This window comes from Danio rerio, chromosome 20 (genome assembly GCF_049306965.1).
Source record: "Danio rerio strain Tuebingen ecotype United States chromosome 20, GRCz12tu, whole genome shotgun sequence".
NCBI lineage: Eukaryota > Metazoa > Chordata > Actinopteri > Cypriniformes > Danionidae > Danio > Danio rerio.
This window is the reverse complement of record NC_133195.1, coordinates 49,600,064-49,619,184: the sequence shown is the minus strand read 5'-3', so window position 1 is coordinate 49,619,184 and position 19,121 is coordinate 49,600,064. Positions and strand designations below refer to the sequence as shown.

At 42.2% G+C, this 19,121-nt stretch overlaps 3 protein-coding genes across 4 annotated transcripts; 1 reads left to right on the top strand and 2 right to left on the bottom strand.

The window, feature by feature from the left end:
• Positions 1 to 216: 216 nt before the first annotated feature.
• Positions 217 to 8,020, top strand: LOC141379490 (uncharacterized). Of its 2 annotated transcripts, none has more exons than XM_073933893.1 (2): positions 217 to 351; positions 1,087 to 8,020. In XM_073933893.1, exon 2 carries the CDS (start codon positions 1,190 to 1,192, stop codon positions 7,040 to 7,042), a length of 5,853 nt encoding a protein of 1,950 aa, XP_073789994.1. In that variant the 5' UTR covers positions 217 to 351; positions 1,087 to 1,189; the 3' UTR covers positions 7,043 to 8,020. The 2 variants fall into 2 exon arrangements, with proteins under 2 accessions (XP_073789994.1, XP_073789995.1); XM_073933894.1 differs by having other exon boundaries at positions 682 to 8,020.
• A 2,385-nt stretch (positions 8,021 to 10,405) lies between these two features.
• Positions 10,406 to 11,370, bottom strand: taar14j (trace amine associated receptor 14j). The gene has a single exon (NM_001083076.1). The coding sequence runs from the start codon at positions 11,366 to 11,368 to the stop codon at positions 10,406 to 10,408; it is 963 nt and encodes a 320-aa protein (NP_001076545.1). The 5' UTR covers positions 11,369 to 11,370.
• Positions 11,371 to 16,042: 4,672 nt separating this feature from the next.
• taar14i (trace amine associated receptor 14i) lies at positions 16,043 to 17,003 on the bottom strand. The gene has a single exon (NM_001083037.1). The coding sequence runs from the start codon at positions 17,000 to 17,002 to the stop codon at positions 16,043 to 16,045; it is 960 nt and encodes a 319-aa protein (NP_001076506.1). The 5' UTR covers position 17,003.
• Between the last annotated feature and the right edge of the window lie 2,118 nt (positions 17,004 to 19,121).

Genomic DNA, 19,121 nt, shown 5'->3' with positions numbered 1-19,121 from the left:
CTCCCTGCCCCTGATCTGTTTCCCATCATGGACCTGCCCTCAGCCCCTCTCCCCCCGGCACCACACCTCCATCCTTGAACTCTTGAACTCTACTTAGACTCTTTATTGTGGTTTATTTTGCAATGTCTGTGTGCAAAAGGCTGTTGAGCAATGTTGACTCTCAGAGACTTTTATTCTGAAATCGCGTCACAAACCGAAACCGGAATAGGCGCTACTGAATACAGAGTGAACTGTTGCTGCACGAGACTTTGCCGAGCGCGGCTCGTTAACTAAAGTGGCGCTGGAAACGTGTATTGCTGCTATAATGAGTGTCTGACTGGATGTAATTGTGCTTCTGTGCGTGTTATGAAAGTGAGTACAGTTCCGGTTATAACAATTATTTAGGAGTTATACTTATTAGTCCCAGTTATCACAGAGATACCTGATGTGTCATAGTGCTAATTAGCATGCGTTAGCATCGCGATCGCGATGCTATTCACTGTTTGTTCAGCTGAAGTGATTCAAATGTATAATGTTTGTTAGTAAATGTGGATGTTAGAGTGTGATTACATCCAATTATGTTCATTTTGTGAGGGAAGAGCCTATAATGTATATGTTAGTGCTGTCATGTGTAAGTTTGTTAAAGTAATGATGTATATTACTGATTGCTGATGCTGGAGTGTTGTTATTTGTCTGTTACAGAGAAACCACGACTTTCATAAGCACAACTCATCGGCTACACGCTCATTTAATCAGGAATTCACCAATAACCAGCTAAGCAAGTGCAATCTTCAGTATATTGTGAGGAAAGGGCAGTTATGCGTCAATGGCTAAGTGATAGACTCATAGCACTCTGAAGGCTCATTGGACCACGGTATTCATACACATACTTCGGACCAATCACAAGGCTGGGCCTAAACGTCACGTCTGTGTGCGACTAATAATTGTGCTTTATAAATCATCCTCTGAACCTGTGCACCGGAACCAATTGGACACTTCATTGTACATCTGCTAATATTCACAGTTGGCTCTTCTCTCTCATGTTAATACTTACTTGCCACAATAAATCAGTTTGATTTCATCCTTCCCTCTGTCGTGTTCTAACAGACACACCTGGTTCACTGCTATACACAACGAGTTAGCCTCTGCTATCAGGTAGCCTTCGCTACAATTTTGGTCCTTCGAGCCGGATAGCAGCTGTGCTGGGAGTATGGAACAGAGTGGTGAAGGATTCTGGGCCCCACATACTCGGCCCAAAAGGCAAATAAGACAGCCATCCTACTTGAGAGACTATGAAGTCGGTGCAGTGCGAACAAAGGTGCGTGAGCCCATACATAACAGCCCAGCACACCATACATATAGAGAGGAACATTGGAGCCCACAGCCTCATGTTAGGTGGAGTGGTGCACCAACTGAGCATGACGATTACACCTTTCACCAGGATGAGAGCCTTGGAGCTATGAGCTTAAGAGGGCCATGCACCCCAATGCCCTATACTGAAGAGGTTATTGAACAGATTGTGTCACATAGAGAGAGCATGCCAAGACAAAGGGCTGATGAGAGTTTACAGCATAGTTATACATCACTTCCTGATACTAGAAGGGTAGGACACCCAGAGAAATCCTCAGACAGGGGGCGCACAGTAGATCAACAGGAACTTATTACAGAACACTGGCCATTGCCGCCACCTCCATTATCTGATGATTTCGCTCTGCTAAGGGAAGAGGAATGTGATGATAGACTGCCACCACCACCATGGCCTTCCTCACAATATCCACCAGCATCCATAGTAGGGGAGGAGTTAAGAGTAGTCACTGTTATAGATAGGATGATGGGTGAGTTGCAGCTCATGCGGGACAATGCAACATCTAGCATTACAGCACATTCACGTTTGCACTCCACACCTCATGACTCAGGTCGCCCTATGCCTAGCCGACGTCATGAACAATACGGAGCACAGTCCTGGTTACAGCAGCCAGAATCTTTCCCACCCATCATTAATTCACAACGTCGAACTACTCATGTTGAGGAACCTGTTTCTCACTTCCAACCCAGGCCCCACCAACACCGTCCAAACTCTTACCAAGGTAGACAATTCACGCCAGTATTAACCACTTTAAGTGGAGGAGATTACAAAGGGCCAACACCTAAAATACCTCTCTTTGTTAATAAAGACCCGATGGAGTTCTCTAGGCTGAAATTAGCCTTAACAAACTTGTTGCCCGCTGATGCTACTGAGCTCTTTAAATATCAGGTTCTTGTGGATCATTTAAGACTTGAGGAAGCTTGTCTTATTGCCGACTCGTATATAAACTCCCCCCTGCCTTATTCAGACACTATGGCGGCCTTAAATGAAAAGTTTGGTCAACCGCATCATGTAGCTTTGAAACGGATTGCAGCAGTAATGGATTCACCTGAGGTCCGAAGGGGAGACACAGCTGGCTTTGAGCGATTCTCCCTGCACGTACAGTCACTTGTAGGCATGCTGCAGACCCTGGGCCCCGATGGGGAAGTGGAGCTGAGATGTGGCTCACATGTTGCCAGGCTCCTCACTAAGCTTCCCATAGAGATGAGAGCAAACTTTCGACGTCAGATGTTTAATCGCCATGGGCATACACACACACTACTGGATCTGGCAGAATGGCTGAGATATGAGTCATGGTGCCAGGGCTATGACAACCCCACAGAGGTTCGCTTCCAAAGGCCACCTAGCTACCGGGTTGAAAAACGCCACAGTAAGCCAGCAGCCACTGTGCTACATGGATCAGAGAGCTATATGCCAAATCAAGCAATCAGACCCGAAAGTCAGAACTCATGTGTGGAAAAGGGAAAAGTCAAGGCGAAACCCTACTGCCCATATTGCGACTGTACGGAGCACTTTTTAAATAAGTGTCCCAAGATTCAGAATCTCACTAGTGAGGAAGTGAGAGAGTGGATAAGAGCTAAGAAAAGATGTTGGAGATGTGGGAGATCACATCAGGCTGCTCAGTGTGACCTTAAGAGGCTCTGCAGTGTATGTCAAGGCAAGCATCTGAAAGTTCTGCATGATGTCAACACACTTTCCAAACATGAGCATGCAAAGGCAGAGAGCTGTCTTGTTAGCACTAGTACAGAGGTGCTTTATCTTGACAGGCCTACAACAACCTCTCGAGTTCTGCTAAAAGTCGTCAGAGTTTTCTTGCAAAATAAAGACAAGATACTCGACACGTACGCTATTCTAGATGATGGGTCGGAGCGTACAATGCTCCTCACAGAAGCTGCCGAGAAGCTTGGCCTACAGAAGAAGCCTGAAGACATCGCTCTTCGTACCATACGGCAAGAGGTCCAAACACTTAAGGGATCCTCTGTTTCATTCAGTATCTCATCTCCCATCAATCCCAGGAAAAATTTCCGGATAGTAAAAGCATTCACTTCTCCACGCCTTGATCTAGCTGACCACTCATACCCCATCATGAGTCTGAAGAGGAAATATAAGCACTTGGCAAACATCCCCCTCCATCCATTCAGCCGTGTCAAGCCACTTGTTCTAATCGGAGCTGATTACCCCCACCTACTTACTCCAATTGAACCAGTAAGACTGGGCCCTTCAGGAGGACCGGCAGCTATTCACACCAGACTTGGATGGACTCTCCAAGGACCCACACCCTTTGCTCATTGGGTGTCGGACACCAGTCTGTGTCTTCTCACAAGCGTTTCACCTGAGACAACAGAACTGATGCGGAATGTGGAGAAGCTCTGGAGGATGGACACTCTACCATGTCAGAGTGATAAACAGGCAATGCGATCAAGGCAGGATAAGGAAGCAGTTGAGCTCCTAGAGGCTGAGACAAGACGAGTCAACGTTGCAGGCGTTCTTAGGTATGCCACACCCCTACTTCGGAAACGAGACATACCTCCTCTCAAATCTAGCAAAGAAGCTGTTCTCCCAAGCCTTAGGAGTACAGAGAGAAGGTTGAGCCGGGACCCTCAACGAGCTGATGAATATGGAGCAGCTATCCGCAAGCTGGTAGAAACTGGAGCAGTGAAGAGGATTGACCCAAGTGAAGCCTCCAGCACTGAAGAATCATGGTATATACCCCACCACTTGGTGAGCCACAACGGAAAGAACCGTTTGGTCTTCAATTGTTCTTACCAACATCAAGGTCGGAATCTAAATGACACTCTCCTTCCTGGGCCAACACTGGGAGCTTCCCTTTTGGGTGTCTTACTGAGATTCAGGCAACATGCAGTGGCAGTCAGTGGAGACATCAAGAGCATGTTCCATCAGGTTCAGCTTTTGCCAAGGGATCGGCCCCTCCTCAGGTTCATTTGGCGAGACATGATGCGGATGGAACCACCGGATATCTATGAATGGCAGGTCTTACCATTTGGGACTGCATGCTCACCCTGCTGCGCCACCTTTGCCCTCCAACTGCATGCGAGGACTCACAGCAAGGAAGGAGATGGAGTCAGGCATTCAGTTGAACAATGCTTTTATGTGGATAACTGCCTCCAAAGTGTGGATACTGTAGATGAGGCCAGGAAACTAGTGGACCAAATCAGGGAAGTTCTCGCAACTGGAGGGTTTGAGATTCGACAGTGGGCCTGTAACTTACCTGACGTCATCAAGCACCTGCCTGCGGAAGCTAGGTCTGACAGTATGGAGCGATGGCTCTCCTACGATGAGCCTGATCTGCTGGAACCTGCCCTTGGACTCAGCTGGCATTGGGGGACAGATACTTTAAGATACCGAAGCCGACCTCTGGAGTATGGAGCTTTGACACTGAGGAATATCTACAAAGTGTTAGCACGACAATACGACCCCTTGGGATTTATCTTGCCCTACACGACTCGCGCAAAGCTGATAGTGCAGCGCATGTGGGACAAACCGAGGGACTGGGATGACCCACATATTCCCCAAGATCTGCAGGAGGCATGGAAAGAGTGGGAGTCAGAGCTACACTTGTTGCCTCACATTTCATTTCCTCGACCGTATGCTTCAACTCCTCATAGTCAGATGATTGTCTCCAGGCAGATTCACGTATTTAGTGATGCCTCCGAAAAGGCCTATGGAGCTGTCTCTTACCTTCGAACTGAGGACAGCCAGGGACAGGTGTCTTTGGCATTCCTGGCGGCCAGGTCCAGGGTGGCACCTCGTCGTCAGCATTCAATTCCCCGACTTGAGCTCTGCGGTGCTCTGACAGCTGCCCAACTAGCAAAGACAATTGCACGAGAATTAACAGTGGTCATAGATCAGACAATACTGTGGAGTGACTCTACAACAGTGCTAACTTGGTTGAAGTCAGAGTCATGTCGCTACAAAGTCTTTTTGGGCACTCGGGTCGCTGAAATCCAGGAGCTTACAGGAGGGAGTTCCTGGCGTTATATTGACTCGTTGCAAAACCCAGCGGATGATGTTACCCGCGGAAAGACCTTAGCAGAGTTAGCAGGACAGAACCGGTGGAGTCAAGGGCCACCCTTCCTCCTTAAAGGGCCTGAAGAATGGCCATCATCACCAGGAAAGCAACCTGATTTAGACACTACTGAGTTCAGGAAGCTTACTTCATGTGGAATGATAGCAAGAGCGGAGAGACAAGAAACATCACAAGAGCAGTCTTTTGCATCTTGGAAGGAAATGGTTGAGGCCACAGCCCAGGAGCTGCATGGGGCGGCAGATGGACCCCCAAATGCAGCAGACTACAGAAAGGCCGAGATGATGATCTTCCAAAAGATTCAGTCAGATTGCTTCCCAGAGGAATTGTGTCGCCTTCGCACTGGAAAGGAAGTGCTCCAAAGCAGTCGTTTATTGACCCTGTCCCCAGAGCTTGATTCGGATGAGGGAATTATACGAGTCGGAGGGAGGCTTAGACGGGCCGAAGGGTTGGATCCTGCCCTGAAGCATCCTATAGTCTTGGATCCAGCACATACTGCCACAAAGCTTCTTATTCAGGACTACGATGCTCGTCTTTGTCATCCAGGCCCTGAGCGAGTGTTCGCAGAGATGCGCCGCAATCTTTGGATCATTCGTGGAAGGGAGGCAATCCGAAAGGTGCAACAGCAGTGTCAAGAATGCCGCAGGTGGAAATCCAAGCCATTAGTGCCAAAGTTAGCAGACTTGCCTTTAGCCCGCCTACGTCTACACAAGCCAGCATTCTACTCCAATGGGGTCGATTGCTTCGGACCCTTCCAAATTAGAATCGGACGGCGTTCAGAAAAGAGATGGGGAATCATCTATAAATGCTTGACCACACGCGCAGTTCACCTGGATCTTCTGCACAATATGGATACAGACTCTTTCCTTATGAGTCTTAGACGATTCGTTGCTCGCAGAGGGACTCCAGCTGAACTTCTTTCTGATCAGGGTACGAACTTTAAAGGAGGAGAAAAAGAGCTTCGTGACTCCTTCAACAGCATGTCATTGGACCTCCAACAGCTCCTAGCTAAACAGAAGATTGACTTTCGCTTTAATCCCCCTGCAGCTCCTCACTTTGGAGGTACTTGGGAGAGGGAGATCAAGTCAGTCAAGTCTGCTTTACATACCGTGATGGGTGTCCAATCAGTCTCAGAAGAGGTACTGTACACTGTTTTACTCGAGGTTGAAGCCATTTTGAATACGAAGCCACTGGGTTACACTTCATCCAGTGTTGCTGACTTGGATGCTATAACCCCGAATGTTCTTCTGATGGGGCGGCTCGATGGAGCACTACCTCCTGTAGTATACAGTAAAGAAGAGGGCCTAAGCAAGCGGAGATGGCGGTACTGTCAAGTTTTGGCAGATCACTTTTGGTCCCGATTCATTAAGTATTACCTACCCTCCTTGCAGTGCCGACAGAAGTGGCATGGCACCCCAGCTGACCTCACAGTGGGTACAGTAGTCTTGATGATGGACCCCCAGTTCCCCAGAGCTTTCTGGCCAATTGGTAGAGTGATAAAAGTGCATCATAGCGCAGATGGTCACGTGAGATCGGCAGACATTAAGGTCAAAGACAAGATCTACACCCGTCCGGCAGTCCGACTAATTGTTCTCCCAGAAATCCCAGAGTCTGAGGAGGATGAGCAATGCCCTCCACCAACTTCAGATTAACAATTGAGCCTTTTACATGAGCAAATTGCACACAATTTGGGGGCGGCTGTGCAAAAGGCTGTTGAGCAATGTTGACTCTCAGAGACTTTTATTCTGAAATCGCGTCACAAACCGAAACCGGAATAGGCGCTACTGAATACAGAGTGAACTGTTGCTGCACGAGACTTTGCCGAGCGCGGCTCGTTAACTAAAGTGGCGCTGGAAACGTGTATTGCTGCTATAATGAGTGTCTGACTGGATGTAATTGTGCTTCTGTGCGTGTTATGAAAGTGAGTACAGTTCCGGTTATAACAATTATTTAGGAGTTATACTTATTAGTCCCAGTTATCACAGAGATACCTGATGTGTCATAGTGCTAATTAGCATGCGTTAGCATCGCGATCGCGATGCTATTCACTGTTTGTTCAGCTGAAGTGATTCAAATGTATAATGTTTGTTAGTAAATGTGGATGTTAGAGTGTGATTACATCCAATTATGTTCATTTTGTGAGGGAAGAGCCTATAATGTATATGTTAGTGCTGTCATGTGTAAGTTTGTTAAAGTAATGATGTATATTACTGATTGCTGATGCTGGAGTGTTGTTATTTGTCTGTTACAGAGAAACCACGACTTTCATAAGCACAACTCATCGGCTACACGCTCATTTAATCAGGAATTCACCAATAACCAGCTAAGCAAGTGCAATCTTCAGTATATTGTGAGGAAAGGGCAGTTATGCGTCAATGGCTAAGTGATAGACTCATAGCACTCTGAAGGCTCATTGGACCACGGTATTCATACACATACTTCGGACCAATCACAAGGCTGGGCCTAAACGTCACGTCTGTGTGCGACTAATAATTGTGCTTTATAAATCATCCTCTGAACCTGTGCACCGGAACCAATTGGACACTTCATTGTACATCTGCTAATATTCACAGTTGGCTCTTCTCTCTCATGTTAATACTTACTTGCCACAATAAATCAGTTTGATTTCATCCTTCCCTCTGTCGTGTTCTAACAGACACACCTGGTTCACTGCTATACACAACGAGTTAGCCTCTGCTATCAGGTAGCCTTCGCTACAGTCTGGAAGTCACTCTTCTGAGGGCAGGGTCCTGGTTTCCCTGTATGTTGTGTTTTGTGATTCCCCTTTGCTTCAGTTCACATCACTGTTCTCTCAGTAGTACACGCTCGTTTGTGTCCTTGTTTCCCTCTGCTGGCTGCCCCTGACAGCAATGGTGTCCACCCCCTTATTATCTTGTTTGCTTGTTAACCGTTTTGTTTTGTTTGCTGTTTTATATATATTTTCAGTTAGTGTTTGTTAGTCATTGAATGGAAGTTTCCATTCAAGACCTGTGAAGAAAGGATGCCAAGGTATCCATATATTGCCATAACCTAAGCTGACGCTGCGGCAGTCACGGAGGAGCGGAAAGCATGAGACTGATTCCTGAAAGACCACAGTGATAGCCGAGTGTTCGCATTGATCTCGTGGGCCAGCATGATCACCTGCCGGTGACCTAATCACAGCTGCAGTTCTCCACGATGGACATCCAGTGTTCTCCAGTTTCCTCTACCTAGACTGCAGCTCTGTACAGCTCTGGCCAGAGGAGAAATGGTCGTGCCCAACTGAGCCTGGTTTCTCTTGAGGATTTTTTCCCTTTCACTTTCGTCAATTGGTGAAGTTTATTCCTCACCGCTGGCTTGCTTGGTTAGAGACTTGTGGTGCAGCACATTTGGAGCTGGATTTGCTCTTCAGTGTTTGGACTTTCAGCAGTGCAAATTAAACCACACTGAACTGAACTAAACTGAACTTAAACTGTGAAAACTGGACTGACACTGTTTCAACTTACTGGAACTTCTTATGCTTTGACACAATTTACATTGTGAAAGCGCTATACTGTAGAAATAAAGATTAATTGAATTGAAAATATTTGAATGTGTTACAGGTTATTGTTTCCTGTCCTGGTTAATTGATTATTTTTGACCTGGTGTTTGCTTTGGCTTATTAAATAAAGGTTTTACTCTCATCTGATTTCCTTGCACCCTTCACATTGCACATAATCCTTGTGCAGTGCATCAGATAGCAGAACCATTTCTGCATTTAGCAACAGGTTGTACAATATAGCAGCAGAAATCATTATTGATTAATTTGATAAATTCTTAGAATCACAGATTTTCTGATTGCTCAGCATTACATCTTTGGTGAGAATTTATTTGTAAGTGATAAAAGTGCTGTGATTTAAAAAAATCTCAAAATCTTGGGTTCTGATAGTGCCACAAAATAGACTACAACAAACATTCATTCATTTTCTTTCAGCTTAGTCCCTTTATTCATCAGGGGTCGCCACATCGGAATGAACCATCAACTTATCCAGCATATGTTTTAAACAGCGGATTCCCTTCCAGCTGCAACCCATTGTTGGGAAACACCCATACACTCTCACATTTGCACACATACTTACGGCCAATTTAGTTTATTTAATTCACCAATAGCGCATGTGTTTGGACTGTAGGGGAAACCTGAGCACCTGGAGAAAAAAAACAACAACATGACAGACTACAGTGTTGTTTAGGAGCATTTATAGACATCAAATGGGATGTTTTACACTCAGTAAAGTGTATTTTCGGTCACTATATTGTTTATTTCTTTGTTAATTACAGAGAATTTGTTTTTTTTTAAATGGCACTTTATCTACAACAATGTGCATGTGAGTGAGCAAGAGAGACACGAGGTTGTGTAGCACAGAAACTGAACATCAGTTTTGTTCAAAGGACAAGTGCTACCTAATTTAGAATGGATTTTTCAGCATTGCTGAAGATATGTGAACACATTTATTTTAATACTTTGATTCTCAATGCCGAGAAAGATTTGCAAGAGAATGCCTTTTTCCCTTTGCACATACAGTACATGCATAACACATAACGTATTAGCCTACATGAGGCCCATTATATGAGCTATATGATTATGTTACTGACATATAAAGTGTTGTCTGTGTTATTTATTGCAATACAGCATAATTCAGAACTGGGGGTTCATATAACATCAGTTACAGTATACAACCTTGAATACCCTATTTACAAATCACAAATTATTTTTCATTGCTCATCAAGGGTTTGCCATTTTATCATATAGATAAAACTTATTCATTACAATCGGAAGGTGGAGTTATTTGTCACGTGAAACAAGGGCTACATTCTCACTTCATTTTAGTTTCCTGCCAAAAAAGGTCAGTGTGTGTTTGAAAAAATCTGAAGAAATAATCAAGCTGTTTCATAGAAAAAACCCATGTTAATAATGACAAAATAAGTACACAGACATTGGAATATAGCTATAGACAAAATGTATATGAAAACAAACAACAGGATATTTCATTTTACATTTAATAACATTGCACATTCATTAGGGAAGAGTCTCTTTCAAACACTTTGAGTGTAAAAATTAATTTTAAACATTTCTGAAACCAGGGGTAGAATAAAGCATAAATGATGGGATTAATGGTGGAGTTCACGAAGAAAAATATCACAGCAACATCTCTGACATGCAACAAGTCAACAGTAGTGTATGAAATCACTAATGAAGTAATATAATACGGCAGCAAACAGAGGAGAAACACAAAGACCAGAATTCCTAGCAGCATCGCAGCTTTTCTCTCTGATTTGTCGCTGATTTTGTTCTTAGAGGATTCTGTGCTGTTGTGAACCTGAAGGGCTCTTATAGCAGTCGCATGTTTCTTAGCAATGACAAAAACATGAGTGTATAATATTATAATGAGCGTACATGGCATTACAAACACAATCAGGAGATCAATGAGGGATGAAACCTCATCTATGACAAAAAAGCACACTCCTGGACACATAAAACCAGTGAAATGTCTATTAATGTAAAGAACAGTGAAGTTATAGAAGAGAGAAAACAGCCAATTGGACAAAGCCGCTATACAGATCACAGTCAGTGAGATTTTCTCAGAGTAAAAAAAGGGAAAACTCAAAGCCAAAAAGCGATCGACAGCTATTAAAGACACAGTGTGAACAGAAACACTTGTTGCCTGAAAATTGACAAATTTTAAAACTGCACACATGACCGGTCCAGCGATCCAGCATGATTCAATCAGCAAAGTGAACAGAAGTGGCATCACAAAAACTCCCACCAGCAGATCAGACGCAGCCAAAGAGAGGATGAGGATGTTGGCAGGTGTGTGGAGCTGCTTGAAGTGACTAACAGAGATGATGACCAGCAGGTTTCCACACACGGTCAGAAGAGCCACAGCTGCTGCGGCCACATACAGAATCACATAGACAGATAAAGAAACAGATCTCTCTGGACACGAGTAGTCCTCGCACATATCAGTTTGGTTCACTGCTGAAAGATTCATTGTGAAGTATTTTAAAGAAACATCCAAACAGAGCAGGGTTTCCCGTGGACAGATGAAGATCTCCTCAGTGAATGTACTCATAGTTTCCACTACAGCAGATAAAGGCAGGATACAGGCTACACTGCTTTTTATAAACTTGACATGTTGACTCTTTCCAAGCATCAAGGGAGACAAACATACAGCTGGGAGATCAACTGATTCTGTTCATCCAGAAAAAAAAACACACACAGAACTAAATTAATGTGTGATTAAATGAAGCACATGAATGCTCTTCTATAATTGGCTTGCAATTAAATGCCTTCTGCCAGCTCTAAATACACAAATAGACCTCATTAGAGGAGAAAGAGAAAGAAAGGCCTCGGCATGCTGTAATTACAACATCTGCCAGCAGGGACAGATTGAGTTAACAGGTTTTTTATGAAACTGCATTTGAACACAGATGAAAGAATGTACACTGATAGCATATTCGCAACATAGGCTCCTTCTGAAAACGCAGCCGTATATACATTTCTGGAGATCGTGAATTATGTAGCCAGGGATATGTATGGCTGCATTTTGTCTTTAAAATGAACGCTACGTTGGGGTATGACACCATTCCTTTTTGTGCTTACCAGCTGACCGCTTACCTCCGTATGTTCGGCTTTTCTGCTGTTACCAGTTTGTTCAGTAGCTCTTAATGTACGTGTGAGGATTTGAGACACAGATTGGATTTGGTCACAATGATGGGGTTCGAGTCCAGCAAAGAACGATTGTAGAAAGCAGTTTAAACAAAAACAAAAGCCAAAAATAAAATAAACATGTAAATAACAAGGTAAGAATGTGGTAAAGTCTGAGAAAAAGTGGGTGGGCACTGGTCAATTGGTGCTTTTGAAAACACTATTGGTTGGGTTTAGGGAGGTGGGTGGCCGCTGGTCAATCGGTTCTTTTGAAAACCCCACCGGTTGGGTTTAGGTAAGTGGGTGCTCACTGGTTAATCTGTGCTTTTGAAAACACTATCGGTTGGGTTTAGGAAAGGGGGAGGGCGCTGGTCAATTTGTGCTAACACTATCAAAGCACAATCTGTGAAAACACTATCGGTTGGGTTTAGGTAAGTGGGTTGGCACCGGTCAATTGGTGCTTTTAAAAACACTACCGGTTGGGTTTAGGTAAGTGGGTGCTCACTGGTCAATTGGTGCTTTTGAAAACACTATCGGTTGGGTTTAGGGAAGTGAGTGGGCGCTGGTCAATCGGTGCTTTTGAAAACACCATCTGTTGGGTTTAGGGAAGGGGGTGGATGGGTGTATCGGTCAGTCGATCGTTCAGTCAGTAAGTCGACAGCAGCCTCTGGTGGATTTACGCAAGAACAGCAGGTGCGAATGGCACTCATGAGAGATATTTGAGATCTGAAGAAAGTGTAGACATCAGATTCACGAAAACAAAAACGGCAAAAAAACGTAGCTCCTGGGATGTATTTGGCACTCTCCACTCTCCAGAAATGTACAGTATATAGGGGTACGTTTTCACAAGGAGCCAGAGCTTAAGCGAACGCTACAGGGTGGTATGACGTCGTTCCTTTTCATGCTTACCGGCTGAACGCTTACCTCCGTGTGGAGGGCTTTCCCGCTGCAATCAGTTTTTCCAGTTAGCTCGTCGTGTATGTCGGTGGACTTAAGACATGGAGAGGAGCTGACCAAGACGACAACAACCGAGTTCGAGTCCGGGGAAGAGCGCTTCCAGAAATCAGGTAAGACAAAATCAGAATCCAAAAAATTAAATAAACAAGTGAATAACAGGGTGAGAATGTGGTAAAATCAGAAAACGTGGTAAAAACCAGACGAGGGCTTTTCTTTTCTGGATGGCTTTTGTGAATTGTTGGTTTGATTTAGGGAAGTAAGTAGGTGGGTGGGCCAATTGGTAAAATTGGTTGGGTTTAGGGAAGGAGGAGGGTGAGTCAGTCGATTGGCCGGTCGCCCAGTCAATCATTCAGTCAGTCAGACAGACGGTCGTTCAAAAGCGGCCTCTGGTGGGTTCACGCGAGAACAGCACGTGTAACAGCGGCACTCGCAAGAGAAATTTAAGATACAAAAAAGCGCACACAGCGGCCTCTCATGGATTTGCGAAAACAAAGTGGCAAAAATATGTACCTCCCGGGACATGTTTCATGGTCCCCAGAAACGTCCCCGGGACTACGTTTTAGGAATGAGCCAGGGTTGTTATAATTAATCATTAGCTAAGTGTGAACTCTTGAATTCAAGTTGATGCATGGTATTTGGATGCATCTGTTCTCCACAGACATGAATGGGAAGGATTAGCATATCATATGCATGCAAAAAATGGATGTTGCCGTATGCATTGCATGCAAGGAAAGTGTAAAATTGTGTTATTTGAATATAGATTTATGAGATGGATTGGAGAAAATAAACAAAACACTGGAATGCAAGATGCTTGAATTTGCATATACAGTAGGCCTATATCTAAGTATCAGAATCTTGGATGGACTCGCCCCCATAGGTGTCCCCACAGTGTACAAAAAACTGATATACAACACAAACAAAAAAAAAAAATTATGAAATGCAATTAATTATTTATTCATTATTCAAATTATTTATATGTATCTTTGTAACAATTTAAATATGACATGATAAAACACAATCTGTGTCGAAGTGGTACAGATGCCAAATGAGAGGTTTGAGAAAATATGTATTGCTTATTTACCACTGCACGTGACAGAGATCAGGAGAGAGACATAAGTTTGTGAAGCAAAGTTAATATGTTTTGAATGAGTGTTCTTCAAAGCTCTATGCCACTTAAAATAAACCAGATTTAACAGCAATATTGAGAATACGTGATGACATTTATTCGAATACTTTACATTTAATGTGGGGGAAACTTTGTATGGGAATACTTTTTCCCTGCAAAAAAAATATTTGTTCATTAATAGGCCTGTCACAAAAATCAATATATAGACTTATCGAGCAACACATGAACATGACCTCAATGGTTTTTGTTAATGCAATATACATCATCCTTACATAAAAACCAATTATAGTAACACTTTAGCTGATTGCACAACCTCCCTATATCTACTGGAGGTGTCAGTGTCAGTATGGTTTAAAAACACTGTAATATTTACTATAAATGACCTCAGTATATTTTCAAGTGGGTGTCTGATGACTGAAAAAAGATCTGGTAGCAAATATCGCAGCCTCTTAGTTTTGTACCTTGCACTTTTTTGTTAACGTTTATTATTTAGGATATGTGTTTTCACATTCTGATTCCAGTGCCTGATTATTACATTATTAAAATGACTATAATTAAATGAAATATTCTTAAGGACAAAATATGATGTGTTCTTTGGAAGAGTGTACTTGCATTGTGATGATATGTTGTCATTCTGGCATTATATAATGAATGGCATAAAATTATATAATAATAATTGTAATATTGTTTATCGCATTGTATTTTGGAGCAATATATCGTATGACAAAAAAAAAAAAAACTTGTTGTGTAAGGCCTATTCTCTAACAGTTTCCGTATTTTGTGATTCACAAGTGTTTTCCATATATTTACGGCTGTGAATTGCACTATGAGAGCTAGATCTCTGCTCTATCGACTTTTGATGTTCTACAGTTTAACACAGTGACTTTTATTGACATTTTAGAAATAATCTAATGTATAAGAAATGATATATAGAGAAATAAGTCTGCAAATGTGCTGGCAGCTTATTGCGAAGTTTTTGTAGAGTGATATACAAGATCAAAACAGACAATATATCAGTTTAAACTATTAAAATGTTAATAAAAGTCACTTTTTTGAACTTTTCCATGTTAAAAGTTGTTGGAAGAAAGATCAATGACCTATAATGCAATTTAAAAGCATAAATAAACAGCGAAAAATAAAAAATGCGAATCACAAAATATAGAAAACTGTGTACACTCAGAAATGAAGGTATGCGAGCTGTCACTGGAGTGGTACCTTTCTAAAAGTTACTTGTTTGTACTTAAAGGATATTTATTGGTACCTTAAAAGTATATATTAGTACATACAAATTTGAAGAGGAACACTTTTGTTCTTTTTAGGTACTAATATGTACCCTTGAGGTATTAATATGGACCTTTTAGATACAAATTTGTACCTTTTGAAAAGGTACCACCCCAGTGACAGGCCGTGACCTTTATTTCTGAGAGTGTACATGCAAAAGTGTACAGTACATGCAAAACACATGGCTTCTATTAGACTAAATGTGGCCCATTATTTGACCTTCAGGACTTACATATAAAGTGTGGTTTGTGACATTTGGAATATAATTGCCTTATTCAGGACTGGGGGTTCATATAACATCATAATTACAGTACAAGCTTGAATTTCCTATTTACAAATCACAAGTAATTCCTCATACGTTAAGGGTCTCGCATTTTACCATCGTATTACTGTTATTAATCTCAAAAGGAAAATGCAAGTTAGGTGTCACATGGAAAAAAAGGGCTACATGCTCATTCTCAGCACATTTTAACAACCTGAAAAAGATCAGTGTGTGTTAAATCAACTGTATCTTGGTAATATCTGAGGAAATATTCAATAGCTGTTTTGTGGTGAGGAGTTGGGTATAAAATGGCAAACAAATTCACATGGACATTAGTATACAGATAAACAAGTGTCTTACATTTAATAACTTTGCACATTCATCAGGGAAGAGTCTCTCTGAAACACTTTAAATGTGAAAATTATTCTTAAGCTTTTCTTAAACCAGGGGTAGAATAAGGCATAAATTATTGGATTAATGGTGGAGTTCAGGAAGAAAATGATCACACCAACATCTCTGAAAAATATGAAATCAACAATACTGTATGAAATCACTAAAAAAGTATAATATGGCAGCAAACAGAGGAGAAACACAAAGACCAGAATCCCCAGCAGCATCGCAGCTTTTCTCTCTGATTTGTCGCTGATTTTGTTCTTAGAGGATTCTGTGCTGTTGTGAACCTGAACGGCTCTTATAGCAGTCGCATGTTTCTTAGCAATGACAAAAACATGAGTGTATAATATTATAATGAGCGTACATGGCATTACAAACACAATCAGGAGATCAACAAAGGATGAAATCTCATCTACGACATAAACACACACTCCTGGACACACAATATCAGTGAAGTTTCCATTAACATACAGAAGACGAAAGTTATAGAAGAGAGAAAACAGCCAGTTTAGCAAAGCTGCTATACAGATCACAGTGGGGGAGATTTTCTCAGAGTAAAAAAAGGGAAAACTCAAAGCTAAAAAGCGATCGACAGCTATTAAAGCCACAGTGTGAACAGAAACACTTGTTGCCTGAAAATTGACAAATTTTAAAACTGCACACATGACCGGTCCAGCGATCCAGCATGATTCAATCAGCAAAGTCAATTGAAATGGCATCACAAAAACTCCCACCAGCAGATCAGACGCAGCCAAAGAGAGGATGAGGATGTTGGCAGGTGTGTGGAGCTGCTTGAAGTGACTAACAGAGATGATGACCAGCAGGTTTCCACACACGGTCAGAAGAGCCACAGCTGCTGCGGCCACATACAGAATCACATAGACAGATAAAGAAACAGATCTCTCTGGACACGAGTAGTCCTCGCACATATCAGTTTGGTTCACTGCTGTAAGATTCATTGTGAAGTATTTTGAAGAAACATCCAAACAGAGCAGGGCTTCCCGTGGACAGCTGAAGATCTCCTCAGTGAATGTGCTCTTGTAGTTTCGACTACAGCAGATAAAGACGGGATACAAGCTACACTGCTTTTTATAAACTTGACATGTTGACTCTTCCCGAGCATCAAGGGAGACAAACATACAGCTGGGAGATCAACTGATTCTGTTCATCCAGAAAAACAGAATATGTGACACACAGATCTAAGTGAAAGCCTGCTGAACTATGCAAAACCTATTAATGCTCTTTTAAATTTGGTTTACAATTAAATTTATTCAGTCTGAAGGGCCTAAACTAGGGGAAAAAGGGATATTTGGCCCAAGAAAGCTGTATTTACAACTTATACCAGTCGGGACTGACTGAGTCACTCTAAATCAGGGGTGTCCAAAGTCGGTCCTGGAGGGCCGGAATCCTGCTGACTTTAGCTCCAACTTTCTTGAACACACCTGCCTCGAAGTTTACATCTAGTAAAAGCTTGATTAGCTTGTTCAGGTGTGTTTGATTAGGGTTGGAGCTAAACTCTCCAGGACACTGGCCTCCAGGGCCGAGTGTGGACATCCCTGCTCTAAACAGCCAAACCTTCACTTTAAGGCAGGGGTGCCCAAACCCGATTTTGGACTGCCAGTGTCCTGCAAACTTTAGTTCCAACCCAAATCAGACACACAGGTATACACTTACCAGCCACTTTAGGTACACCTGTCCAACTGCTCGTTAACTCAAATTTCTGATCAGCCAATCACATGGCAGCAACTCAATGCATTTAGGTATGTAGACATGGTCAAGACGATCTGCTGTAGTTCAAACCGAGCATCAGAACGGGGAACATGGGCTGGTTTGAGTATTTCATAAACTGATCTACTGGGATTTTAATGCACAATCATCTCTAGGGTTTAAAGAGAATGGTCCAAATATGAGAAAATATCTAGTGAGCAGCAGATCTGTGGGCGCAAATGCCTTGTTGATGCCAGAGGTCAGAGGAGAATGGCCAGACTGGTTCAAGCTGATAGAAAGGCGACAGTAACAAATGTTTTAATTTGAATTTTTTTTTTATTTTTTATAAATTGGTCTTGCACTTCATATTTTCAGATTTTTCATAGTAGATCTATTAATTTCAGTACTGTTACCATAAACTGACATATCAACCATTTGGTAGAGGTTGATATTTTAGAAATTTCATGTGTTGAAATAAATTGCAGTGGGAGTGTTAACTAGTGACATTGGGAGTTAAGAAATGCAATCCACACATTTTTTTCTAGGTGGGGTAGTTGTAGGGTTAAGTTACAAAAGCCTTTACTGGGCTGGCTGGTACTTTTTCAAAAGAATCTGTCAAACGCTTAATGCAAAAGGTCCTTTCTTTGTGCGTAAAGGGCAACATTAGTACATAAAAAGTACAAAACTGTAACTTTTGAAAAGGCACCACTCCACTGGCAGATTTTATTACCTTAATTTATGAGAGTACATTCAGTTCCAGACTAAAATGTTAGTCTAAGCTGGTTCCGCTGAAAAAACTTGGCACTGATGTGTCTAAAAATAGATAAGTGGCTTTGTTTTTTTTTTTTGTGTCATCTTCAGCGATTTTATTTATTTTCTTTTTTAAGGCACATTTATAAAAATGAATTACAATATATGTCCTGACTGAACTCTGGCCTAATCCTTAGTTTTAAACCCTGTCTGTTATAGCAAGCCTTACAATTAAGTGCGTTTAAAGTTATTTTGTGAAATCAAATTGCATTTAAATACTTACTTACACTGTATAGGCACATGTTTATCCTTATAACATAGGCTAAACCAGTGTCTCCCAACCTTGTTCCTGAAGGCACACCAACAGTACACATTTTCATCCTAATTAAACACTCCACAATCAAATCAGAGAACATTAGAAGAGATTCCAAAACCTGAAATGAATGGGTCAGATAAAGGAGACATCCAAAATATGTACTGTTGGTGTGCCTCCAAGAACAGGGTTGGGAAACACTGGCCTAAACTTAACACGCTCTGTAAAACAAGTGGAATATTTTTTAAGCAGACAGTTCACACAGAAATCAACATCAG

Excerpts from the sequence above, each read along its gene's own strand:
- LOC141379490 (XM_073933893.1), top strand. The coding sequence starts at position 1,190 with ATGGAACAGAGTGGTGAAGGATTCTGGGCCCCACATACTCGGCCCAAA.
- taar14j (NM_001083076.1), bottom strand. The coding sequence starts at position 11,368 with ATGTGCGAGGACTACTCGTGTCCAGAGAGATCTGTTTCTTTATCTGTC.
- taar14i (NM_001083037.1), bottom strand. The coding sequence starts at position 17,002 with ATGTGCGAGGACTACTCGTGTCCAGAGAGATCTGTTTCTTTATCTGTC.